Source organism: Dermacentor silvarum, chromosome 9 (genome assembly GCF_013339745.2).
Source record: "Dermacentor silvarum isolate Dsil-2018 chromosome 9, BIME_Dsil_1.4, whole genome shotgun sequence".
NCBI lineage: Eukaryota > Metazoa > Arthropoda > Arachnida > Ixodida > Ixodidae > Dermacentor > Dermacentor silvarum.
Window position 1 is genome coordinate 146,638,934 of NC_051162.1, and position 13,109 is coordinate 146,652,042.

At 44.2% G+C, this 13,109-nt stretch overlaps 1 protein-coding gene across 2 annotated transcripts in view; it reads right to left on the reverse strand.

Annotated features, from left to right (window-relative positions):
* Positions 1 to 12,711, reverse strand: part of LOC119464502 (exportin-1) — a 57,207-nt gene extending 44,496 nt beyond the window's left edge. Inside the window, exons 1-5 of one of the 2 annotated variants that reach the window (XM_037725505.2) lie at positions 12,507 to 12,711; positions 9,360 to 9,438; positions 7,317 to 7,438; positions 3,499 to 3,780; positions 2,830 to 2,945 (exon numbers count right to left, since the gene is read on the reverse strand). In XM_037725505.2, the coding sequence (XP_037581433.1) occupies positions 2,830 to 2,945; positions 3,499 to 3,780; positions 7,317 to 7,438; positions 9,360 to 9,414 (575 nt within the window). In that variant the 5' untranslated portion in view covers positions 9,415 to 9,438; positions 12,507 to 12,711. Of the gene's footprint in view, positions 1 to 2,829; positions 2,946 to 3,498; positions 3,781 to 7,316; positions 7,439 to 8,891; positions 9,012 to 9,359; positions 9,439 to 12,506 lie in introns of those variants that run through there. The other variant, XM_037725503.2, reaches the window with a different exon arrangement.
* Positions 12,712 to 13,109: the final 398 nt, after the last annotated feature.

The window sequence follows — 13,109 nt, forward strand, 5'->3', positions numbered from 1 at the left end:
AACATTCTATTCAATATTCGCACACCCCTAACCTAAAGGCAACATACACGATATTGTCATGTAGTAGTGACGTATAAGTACACATGTCAATATGAGACATGCCATAAGATCCATGGGACTATGGATCAATTTAGACCACACTGTGTTCTTTAAAGAGGCCATGATACAGTTCCAACTATTCTCAGTTTATCATTCTGAGACCAATAGTGCCATGGCCGTGTTTTGCATGTACACTACACGCAGAGAAGCTGGGTTCTGAGCGCACATTTTAACCCAAAATTTCAAATTGAAATCGCTGCGTCGAAGCGCCTCCCACTGACAGGTGCTGCCGCTCTGGTACAGTAGGTGTGACTTCAGGAAGAGTGAGGCCGCCACCGCTGTATCGTCTCTTCCAAAATATTCCGAAGCCACACGTGCACCATGTCGTTCGCACACTTTGGCTCCCAACTACGCGCACCAAGAGCGCTGTCCTTGGATTGTGCCCGCAAGTCTCGTTTACGCAATAAGAGCAGCACAAGCCAGAGAATACCTGCAGAAACTATCCTGGGCTGACTGCCGAGATGCATGTGCAAAAACGAAAACACGTGTGCCATCCACATTGACCAGGCAAAACACAGTTAATCTTATCACCTGTCAGTGTTGCAAGACTGCTGCTGTAGGGTTTAACTACAAAACAAAAAAAAAAAACCTCAAATGCAAGTTTCCTGCCACACCAAGCAAGTTTTGCCAGCTTGCTATGGGATGCATAAGGTTTAACACTGAATGGATAATTCAAGCTCTAACATTTGGCGTCACGGCCCCTTTAATGTGGCCCTAAATCTAACTATGCAAGCGTTATTGGTACCGCTCTTATCAAAATGCAACCGCAGCAGCCAGGAATCAATATGCAATGTTGTTCTCAGCAGCAAAACACTGTAACCGGTGAGCCAACATGGCAGGTGGAAAACAAAAATGACAAGCTATGATAATGTATGAAACAAATCCAGCATGGTAATCAACTTCCTGGTCTAATGACTTCTGATGAAAACAAATGTTTTACAACAAATATCCAACATGGAGGAAAAAAAAAAAGCAAAACTGATTTTAGAAATCTGAACTGCAGTGGGAGGCTGCACTGTCCTGCTCGAAGCCTGAAGAACAGCTCAAGCTGATCGACAGAGCTCGCAAGATGGCAAAGGCCACAGGGGCCCTGGACTGAGGGCTCCACCTTCGCGGGATACCTCCTTTGTGAAAATAAAGTTTTCCTTCCTTCATTCATAATTTCACAAGTGTCCACGCATTGCATTCACTGATAAGCAAGTGATACACCTGAGGCATATCACTTGCATATCAAAAGTTACCCAGGGCGAGTGATATGCCTGCTTGGGTGGCACAAAGTGGTATTTAAATATTTTGTGGACTTACTTCACATCGTCATGATTGTGAATGAAAAAGTGTGAAGACCCATACGCTGCCTCCCTTGCCTTGATAAGTTGGCAATTCATAAGAAATGCCTTTGATAAGCTGCAAAAAGTGCACTGCAAATTTTATTTTTGCCTGTCTTTTGTTATTCAGGTGCATGAAACAAATAGCTCACTTCCGTGAAAAGAAAAAGAAAATAGTGTCAACGAATCCGGAATAATGCTACCAAAGTCATTTGTCTCCATGAAAAAGCTTCATTGTTATTTTACACGATCATCAGAGCACTTTTAAAAATGACCAGTTGAATTGCCATAACTGTCGGGATGAAGCAGACAAGCAATGATGTCAAGTGCTTCAATGTGAACCAAGAAATGCAATCTTGCTGCAAAATTGCACTGAAAATAAAGCAGTGGTAAGCATAAAGGCTTCCATTAAAGTCGTTGGGATAAAAATGCAGGTCCCTCCATGGGCACACTGCACACCTGGTGACAGGCACAGTACAGGCAAAATGATCAGACGGCTATGTGGACACTTCGCTGTTGCCCACTTCAAGCAACATATTTTTTATAAACAACTCAGCCCTGTCTATTCATGCTGCTTCCAAGAAAATTCCCTCCAATAGAGCTCGTAAAAGTTTTTTTCTTTGTACGCACAGAGCATGATAGCAGCGCTGCTGCCTTTTTGAGACGTCGCATTCTGCGTCTTGTCTACCGAGTGCTCCGTAAATGGAAGCACCTGTAATACACGAATCTATTAGCTGGCTCATTCACAATTGAATTTCACACAGAAGTCCCATTTCGTAAACAGTCACCGCCACCGTTCTATTCCAGCAAAGTCAGCAAAGCGAAGTCTTGTCTTGCCGAGCAGACAAATTGAACCACTGGGTATGTTCCCGAATAGACAACAACTTCGGCGACTGAATATGAAACTGAACATGACCACCACAATCAACTGACCAATGAGCAACTGGCAATTCCTGGCCCATCCCCCAGAACGAGTATGTGCCCCCATGACACAAGGGGTAGAGTATTTAGATATGTGCCGTATTTAATTGCACATACACCTCTTATCAGTAGTCTCCCCTCGAGAAGGATCATACATTGCCTCCATCCTCGTGATACAGGCAGCCAACAGCTAGAGCCAACGAGGCTACACTCGAGTCACCCGCTACGGTTGCTACCTTGCTAACAAAGTTCGCATCATTTAGAATCCAACAGTGCATTGAATCTGCAGTAATTCTTTAGTCGTGTTGCCACAGGCGACGTGCACTACAAATTTATTGCGAATGAAAAACAGGCAAGTAACACACACAAAGTGCCAAATCTGAGCGCAAATAAGCCAGAGGTTTAGATGTGTGCCTGATGCTCCTATTCACTAGAACAAAGCAAAACCACTTGATGTAAAAAAAAAGAAGAGGCAGCAACTCACCTGAGGAGCTTGAGGATGATCATGTTGTTCTGACAGAGGCTCTCATTGGTCTTGCTGGCCCCCACGATGTCGCTGATGAACGAGGGCCAGTTCTTGGGCCACTCACGCTTGAGAATCTGAAGCAGAGAAGCGAAGCATGCCGCCTGCTTGACATACACTGGCCATTGTCGTCTAATGTGCAGAAACATTTTGACACTTCATGCTGTTCCCCCCCCCCCTCCCCAAAATGCAACTCAATTCCAAAAAAGAGAGAGAGAGAAGGCATCTGCATAAACTAAAAGAGTGCGATGGTCCTTGACTTTCTGTGTTTGTTAGTGTTGCATCTAGATGACCCAAAAGCAGTGAATTTCACCAGCAACGATATATCAACAAAGGTTAACTAATCCAATCGGCTATAACTGACACTGGGAAATATTTATGCACTCCCACCCGGGAAGCACCTCTTCTTTGACTATCTTGGGTAGGGCGCAGAATTGTGGACCGTAAAACCAGTGAGGAACAGTTAGACATGCGTATACAGCTGTACAGCAGGAATGCGTAGCAGAATTTGATCTAAGCTTACAAAATGTGCCTCCTTGACTGCAGTGTTTAAACAACTGCTTTTTCTTGGAAACTTCTTAGAAAGATAAATGCAGTGGCTTGCACAAATGAAAAAAGACTGCACCGTACCTGCACAAGGATCATGTTGAGCTTGTTCAGGTACACACGCTCGCGGTCTATGCTCTCGGGGTCTGATGAAGTCTTGATGATGAGGCCCACGATGTACTTCTTGATGCCCTCGCACTGGTTGCGCGGCAGAACCCGCCACCGTGTCTTGATAACGTTCTCGAGGATCTGCAGCGCATAGTACTTGGTCTGCTGGTTCTTGGAGAACTCGAGGATGGTGTCCACCCGCGTCCACGCCTCTGGGTGCTCCTTCAGAGTCGTCAGCACTTCCTGGGCCAACCGTTGCTGGGTGGACAAAAAAGAAAAAGCTATGAACATACATTCATTACACAAACAAGGCAGACCCCTCAGAGTGTTGAGGCTGTCTAAAGCCCCAATCCACTACCTGAAATCCTGTTGCACATAAATTAACTTGCATCCAATGAAGTGGCTGAATGACTATGGCATTCCGCTGGTGAATACGAGGTTGCTCGTTTGAGTCTTAGCTGTGGTGGCCACAATTAGACTGGGACAAAATGCAAAAACACTCATGTACTGAGATTTAGGTGCACAATAAAGCGTCACATGGTCATAACTTGACCATGTCACACCCGGAGCCCTCTACTACGTCTCTCAGAGCCCCAGTATTGCTTTGGAATATTAAGCTGCGTCAATAAATAAAGAAATCAAATTCACCTGGAAAAAAAGCCATTTACCAGATGTGTTTACACAGCTAGTCCAAGCACAGCCAAAATAGAGACCATTACGGTCAAATTTTTCCCAAATAGAGACCAAGTTTCGCTGTCTCACAATTGCCTCTTTGGCCACAAAGAGGCAGCTATTCTCTTCTGCTGGTAATCTTTTGGCAAAAACCTTTACGCTAGAATTGCTGAATTTCACATCCTCGTGTTGCAAAATCAGCAGCACGCAGAGGCCAGTAAAATGAAACCATCTCTGTGAGGGCACAGAACAGAACTAACGCATGTCGACCTTCAAATTTAATTCGCTGAAAAACACTACACAGCTTCCTGTCGCATGGTTTTGCACGCATGACCAATGTGCTCAGGAAACATGCGACACAAATCTCATTGAGAACTGCTGCCGCTAAAAAAAAACGTAGTTGCCCTTCAAGAGCATTACAAGTGAAATGCAAACTATCACACAAAGAAGTCAAAGATATGACGGATGTCATCATAACCTTTCTTTGCACACATGCAGTAACGCGATACAGTGCACTTCTGCTACCACATTTTTCTTCAGAATTCATCGAATGTCATTGCAGTCTTGCCTTCCCAGTCTACACGGGTAAACAAAATGGCATTCGCAATTGATGGCGATGTTTACCGGCAGGCTGCTATGATAACGAAACCTAAAAAATCGTGCTTCTTGTTTACATATTTTCCCCATATTGTCAGCAATACAATGGTAAACATTGGATGGTTATTTGAAAATATATTACAGTTCCTTTTAACTTATCGATCTTGTAATTTTTTGCCAAGCCCCTATCATCGAGATTACACAAGTCGCGCGTGAATGAGTTCGGGAAACTCATTCAATGGGCGCATGCCATTAGCTGTGAATGTCGTTCACTTTGCCCGTGTAGAAGCGAAAATGGCATTGACGCGTAATCTCATTCGCTGCGAACGACATTACACGTGCCGCGTGACAAGGGTATAAGATTGCCAGACACAACGTGCTCATGCACCCATACTAACACTGTAACCAGCATCCAACATAATATATTTACAAGCTGTCGACACCTAAGATATTGACACATTTCCCTAGTGATGAATATATCCCAGCACAGTAAAATTAAAATTATCGTCAGGAAACAATGCTTCAGCACCGAAGGCACAGTGGCAATAATATGCAACAAAACAATGCATCAAATGATCATCATTCACACTTTGGTATATTGTAAGAACAAACGGAAAAAGAACTGACAATTAACAGATGCGTTATACATTAGTGCTGATGCACTGAATAAAGTGTTTTGAGCTTGAAGTTGGATTCATTCACCATGCAACTGGAGTACACATTAGATATAGAACACAGAACGCAAAAGTGCAAAACGAGCGCACCCTGGCTTCAGAAACACCTAGCCAACGCAAAAAACACAGACTGAGCACAATACAGACATGATGGGCCTTGGACTTGTTACTGTTCTGCTGTCGTCGGAGGTGCTTGCAGGGCGTGGGTTATGCGAGAAAGTTCAATTCCTGCTAATTTTGGCCATGCCGGGTCTATATGAATAATGGAAGCACTGTGTGGGTCACATGCACTTCTGCAACTTACAATTCCAGGCCACGTGCCCAGGCTTTGAGAAAATTAAGGTTGTTTTCCGCAGATCCTACACATCGTAAATTTGGTAGCGATCGAGGACACCACAATTTTTATGAGAAATAGGTATCTTCGCCTAACTCGGCGCTGATCCTGTTGATTTTCTGTTTGTCTCAAGACACCTCACCTTTACTACAAGAAAAAAAGAAAATTTGATAGAAGAAACTTGATAAAGCTTATTTAGGCGTACTTTTGCTTATGTCAAGTCTAGGCACAAGTTATCCGGAGACAGACTGCATATCTATATAGCATATTTTAATTTTATTTTTTGTCTAATTTATGTTTATGAAACACAAATGAAACGTTTTTAATTGTAGCAATGTATGTCAGTGAGTAGCTTATTCTGCTGAGCCCATATTATTACGGGTTAGAAATCCTATCAGGTGCTAGTGTGCACTTTTAGAACTTAAACTACAATTTTTTTTTAAAACAAACCAGAAATGTGAATAAGTTTAGTACAGCCCTTGCATTCACTGTTTGATTCACTGGCATGATGAACATACAGACATTGATTTTTTAGGGATGACAACCGATATTTATGGACTCAGTTCTTTATGGCTCAACGAAAAACTCACCCTTAATAGTGTTTACACCTCAGCGGTTACTTTCAAAAGTGCGTGGATATTTTGTGAGCAGAATTTTTAGATCTGAGCAGCCTCTAAAAAATAAGAGACCCTCCTCCAGCAACGTTGTGAAGTGATAACAATGCCAATAGCCCGCTTCGCCAATTGTAAAAGCCGCCCGTCGTCCTGCTTTCACTGGAGGGAGAGTGCAACTGTAGTTCACCACCTATATTGTCACCTTTCCAACCACTTGTAAAGGTAAATAGACAGGTACAATAAGTTTGCGTTGTTGTACAGACCTTTCTTATAGTTACACCACGTTGTTTTCCCAAGTACACGCCTACGTCATGGCTGGCTGGCCCCCGTCGTCACTATTCAGTCGATAGACGAGCCAAGCCAAGTCATCGAAAATGAAAGCGAATGCAGCGCCACTTTTCTACTCACTACAAACGAAGGCTTATCTGCACATTGTAATTTAGGGAAAACATATAATAGAATGAATTTTACTGCATTTCAATATTAATAAAATACCAGGAACAGCGTACACTAGTAGAAGGTCACGTGGTAGACCTCACAAGTATGTTCACGTTCTTGCCGCGTGGGGCGCCAAAGGTCTTTTTTCGCGAATTTTAGTGAAGAATTAAAAACATAAATCCACGCTTGATGAGAAAAACAGGGCCCGTTCTAGCCAATACGATAGAACGATCTTGCCAGCAGGGTTATCTCAATTCTTCTGAGTCGTTGTCTGTCCCTTTAAACCTAATCATTGTGATAATGTTCTAATTAAAGTCCTTAAGGTAAAAACAGGTCACTCTATAGACAAGCTGTATGTTTGTAAACAGGCATAGTACAGGCAAAAGTAGTAGAACATATAACAGTTGCCCACAATGGCACCTTACGAATTATTAAAAAAAAAAGAAAAAAACTACAATCACTTACCTGCGGCCCTTCACCCGTGTACATGCAGCAGACGACACTGTCCAGCAGGTTGATGTCGAGCTTCTGGGAAAAGTCGAGCAGACGTGCCGCCTGCTCCGACAGCGCATTCATGCTGCCGTTGACTGCGCAGACCATAACAAGGATGCACGGTCAGGACACGAGCCATGCAAACGGCAATAACATCCCGGAAAAAAGTTCACTTGCTTCCACTCGCTTCACATCCAAAAATGGCCACCAACACAAGTTGATGAATGGCATCTAGCTCAGAAAACACAGATGAAACATTCCATAAACTGGATTGCGGCTGAAGATTACCACCCGACCATGCAGCCAGCTGTAAGTCGTAGCAAACAGCTAAACGTGGCTCATGCCACTGTATGACCACCATTGTTCCGCAAAGACAAACAAGCAAAAAAGTTTGATAAGAGCCTGCACTTTGCTGAGTGATAAAAAAAAAAGCTAACACAATCTGACCCCACAGCTTCCAGACATCAAATGTCTGGGAAAGAGAAGACATTTTTATAGATTTTTCCTACCTACAAGTTACGTCCCTGTATATAGTGCTGTACTGGAAACAGTGACAGCTGAGAATGATAGCAGCTGCGTATAACTATGTGAGTGAGAGTTGTGCTCACAACGGATGCGCTTCCTGTGGGATTTGCAGTGCAATTTAGGAATACCCTAACAAGCCGCTTCGAAGGACATGCAGCCACAAAATACCAGTACTGCACATGAACATACAATTTCATCAGAGCAGAAAACGAAACTATCATTAAAAATAGAAATAGAAGAATTAAATGTATCTATGAGGGATCCACATTTATGGTCATGTTCCACTTACATACACCTGTATGCACAAATACACGGTTCTTTAATATATTTGCAGCGAAATTCCCATGTCACTTCTAACTGAGCCTTTCTTTGGTCATTTAAAATTATAATTTCATGCTTAACTGCCCACTTATGTAACACCAGAGGGGTCCTTAAGGTAATGAAATGAAATGGAAAATGAAATACCAGAACCTACCCAATAAGAATTTTTTTATTTCAATCACAATTTTCTCTGGTGTTTTAGCTGGTTGTTGGTACCTTCAAGTGCGAGAAGTGCAGTGCACAAGATGGCTTGCGGAAGACAAGGTAGAGGCCTTTTGTCTTATGTGCTTTTTGGTATGTCTTGCCCACACATGTTAACAAAGTTATGCTGAGTACTACTACAAACTAACCTGAACAGCCACTATCACATCTAATGGGATCAACTAATTTTGGTCCACTACTCCATTACCGGTTGAGTAGGGCTGAAGCACAGACCTTCATACCATATTTGCTCATACAAAGTAAAAACAAAACAGAAGCACACAAGCTTGCAAAAATAGCCTAATTTCAGCAAACACTGCTACAGGGTAATGTATGCTTGCACTTGCTGCAATGCAATTAGCCCTGAAGCTTATGTGGCAGACAGTACATGCATTCAGCTGTCCATTCACTACAGATTCAAGCCCAATTCAGGCAGTGTCAGCGATCCTCATAGAAGCAACAATGGCAAGCCTTAGGCCATATTCACAATGATTCTCTTACGTAAAAGTGTTTCCCCATTGGCTGGCATTTGGGCACGCACGTCATGCGAGGAATTGGCATAACAAGACGACTGCCGCAGCAGCAAATCACGGACGCCACTTGCATAAGGGAAGTTTGCGAATACAGGCCCTGAAGAGGCTACAGTGAGACTACTGCTACAACCACTATGAACAAGCAACCACGCACTCTTAAAACCTGTACACCCTTTTCAGGGTGCAATTCTGCCACACGACAATAAGCGTCATCAATCTTGCTTGCACTTCCTTTGTTTAATCCTGCGCATCCGACAATTTCCTGACAGGAAAGTACGGAGCACGCTGCATTAAATAACGGAAATACACAAAAGACTGACAGTATTCATTGGTGTAAGAAAAGAATTACCCCTTAAAGGGTGCATAACTCTTTTTAAGAGCACAAACGCTAAGACAGCACACTGGCCCTGACAGCGGACTGTTCTCAGTTGCATACCTGGCGTCCCAAATGGTGTAAGCGGCTGCTTCATCCCATCAACTTGCACCGACATCAAAGAAATCAGGCTATTTTCCTCCTGAAATGAAAAAATGAATAGTGTTAAACTAGGTGTAACTACACAAATGGCCCGAAGCCACAGGTTTCAATTCAGGAAAAAAAGAAAACTTGCAGAAATAACTTGTAGATTCTGGCACTAGACACTAAGCAGCATTCCGCGATAGCTGGCCTGCTATATAGAACGGTTTTTTTTTTTTTTATTCTCTTTGACAACCCCGCATCTATACACCTGGCTAATCCAGACCTCATGGGTGTCTCGAAATTTCAAGGCCAGAGAAGCAAAATACAACCACATGTTCAGATGAGATAATTACCGCAGCCCCACAGTCAGAACATACCACATATATGTTCACAGTTGGTTGCACAGTGCACAATTTGCACTTGTGCATTACATAAGCAACATTTATCTTTATTAGCAGGCATGCAATCTAGATCAGGTTTAAACGACCTTATTTCCTTTGCAAAATCTTCTGCAGTTCACTCTGATCGATTCACTGTACTGTCAAGATAAAAGCCACTAAGAGAACATTACCTAGCCATCCTTCATGGCAGGCAGACCATCACTGTAAGCCTAATTGTCAAAGAACAGTCACTACTCACGCATAGTTGGTGCACACCTTTGATTTTGACAAACGATACGAAAGGGCATTATCGTTCCTCGCAGTCCTTGTAGCTTCTTTTCTCAATACTAAGCTAGTCTTTGCAAGTGCATACGTGAAGCTGTCCGATATATATAAGATTTGGAGAAAACATCAATACAGCATCTCGTCCAAGCAAGAAGCAAAGGCACCAATGCTTTCCAGCATAATGACACAAAGGGTCAAACACCCAGAGGGCTTATTCTCAATACCAGAGCTCCTCTGTGCTTCATTAAAGCCAAAGGCACACCTAAAAAAGATTCAGTACTATTTTTTTTTTTTTTAATGAGACGTGACTTGCAACATTAGTGGTTCTTGTGTCTGTCCTTGCCTTCATTTTTGTCCCTTCTCAGTGCTGTTACCTGCTCGTAAGAATAATTAAAAATGTAACAGCACGACTTCAGGCAAGGACGTAAAACTGAAGAGCCCTTGTCCAAGGTTGTGCTGTTACATTTTGAATCATGCATAACCAACTAGCCTAACCATTGACGCAACTTAAAAACGAGTACCAACTAAAACCGACTTGCTGCTTCACAACACCAGTGGCACATGGCAACACCAAACGGCCTCTCATGATACTGCCGCCTGTGCTATTCACTCCACTCTATGGTCAATAAATTTTAACCGTACTTTGGTCCAAACAGAGAGTTGAACGTACCACTTGCAGTACAGCACCTGTCCATGTTAGAGACATGTAAAAATATATAATAATGATTTTTTTTAAGTCATCCTAGCAGTTACATTGTTCAGGCTTAGATTCATGGTACTTCCGCACGTTAAATTACGCTGGACGGAGCGATTGTCAAGCTAGGAATGGACTCAACAGCTTCACAGAAACTATCGCTGCAAATTTCCAGGCTGTTTTTACGAAATTCGCGCAGCGCATCGGTGTTCCTTGCGATTGCCAAACACCTGTCAGCAAACACAAATCGAACACTGTCTCTGCCAAATACGTTAAGAGCACCAAAACAGACGTCCCAAGAATAACAGCTCGGTAAGCAAGAAATCAAGCCAAGAGCTGAACAATGATGATCACCACATATTTTGGCGTCACATGTTTTGTTAGCACAGACGCTACGTCTCAAACTCCTGCTCCGCTCTGGCACAAATGCGCCGAAATGTCGAAGGCATGGCACGACACGGAGACAAAAAAAACGAGCTCAATGCAGATGAGATATTTCGGGGCCTGGAAAGGCTACGAAACACGTAAATGGAGTCGGAAGAACTCGGACGCCTCTACTGCGCGGTCAACATGCAGCAAGGATGTGACGCAGTTAAAGTGCAGATTCAAAACCGTTTACACATGCCGCTTTGTTTACACTGACACCTGCAAGTTTCCATACTGCAGGTTGTTCCATAACACATGACCCGAACAAAGAAACAAAAGCTCTCGGCGCCGATCTTTTTATTTTTTTCTTCCGTTTCGGCGTGATGCGAGGGTCCCAAAAGTCTATTGTTGTCAAGAAAAATGAATGGAGAAAGTCCGGTCACGTCAGATTAGGAGCGGTTATCTCGGCCGAGAGAGACAACAAACGGCACAGGGGATGTTGGTTAAGCTTTTCTTCACCGTAACACACGCTAGTTCCGTCAGCATTACGTAACTGAAAGCGCGATCACAGCGTGCGGGCATTGTGCAAGCGCCGGCCCAGGTCGGGGAAACGCACCTCTGCAAGTACTTACAGCCAGCAAAAAAATGCGTTGGTCCGCGACTTCAATGTGGAGCGCGAAAAGCTGGGGCGTATTTCAGCCCCATACTTATGCATCTTTTCACCCGACCTTAACATTTTCAAGCGAAGTTCTCGCGACGGTGTCTGGGGTTCATTGCGGACAAAGCAACAAAGTAGCCGGCGACTTCTCGAAACTCAAACCCCGTTCACCAACAGTCGCGAATCTATCCGCGCAACTTCGTACTACCATAGGTACTACGGTGCCAATTGAGCTGCACGGTCAACGACACGGTGGGATATCCCAGCAACGAAAATGCTCCCGCGACTCCGTAGAGATGGGTCACATCACAACCGCTGCGGCGTTTCAGAAGCGGCGCTGATTCAAGCGGCGCGGCGGCGTTCTCGAAACGGGGTTCAAGGTGCCGTTGGACGCTCGCTATCGCTAAAATAACAAAGCCACCTGGGTCTCAACACGGCGTGCACGGCGTCTTCGAAATTTTTTCCCCACGCGGTCTCGACGCATAAAGGGCCCGCTCCTCTACGTCTCTCAACCGTCGTCGCTTTCAAAAAAGCGCGAATCCGCTCAAGCGCTCCACGTTCTGAGCGCGCCGGACACCAAATTTTACGACCGGCGCCAACGTTATAACGTCATTGGCGTCGAATTCGAAAGTCTAGCATCGATGTGCGACACTCGAACATAGTCACGTTTTTTCAAGCCGCCTGAGTTACATGCCACGCTTTGGTAGTCAGCGCGGCCGCACACAATACCCCGACCGACTTACGTTTTATCCAGCGCCGCGGTGAAGCCCCCCGAAAAATATTTCACGCACACTCGACGATCAGGCACGGGTTCCCGGTGCACACGACGAAAACAACACACACCACAGTATTTTTTTACACACAGCGATGTGCTCCTTCGCAGGCACACCACTATTCCCCGCACCGTAGACGACCAACCACGCACAATTATTGTACCTCCCCTAACCGGTTGGAACTGGTTCCACGTTCGCCGCGCTCGGCAATCTTCGGCTCCGAACCGATGTACACAAAGGATTTTTTCTGGCAATATTGCTTCCACTGCGATAAAATAATAATTAAGAGAATAAAATATTAATTATTAAATCTAGATTAGCGTCGTATCTTTGTTGAAAAGCGTTTTTGCTAGGAATTGGTACCATTGGAAAATTCCGTCGTCCGCTGCGCCGCTAGGACTTGCGGCGAAGCTGCCATGCCTCGTATGCGCGGAAACGTGGTCTGCCGCGAATCGGTTAATTTTTGCGTCCTTACAGCGCGAATTCGCGTTGTTCCGTCTTTAATGATATGCGAATAGATAGGCCGATACATTCTCTATAAAGCGGTCGCTCTGCGCGCCGAACGACCCTTTG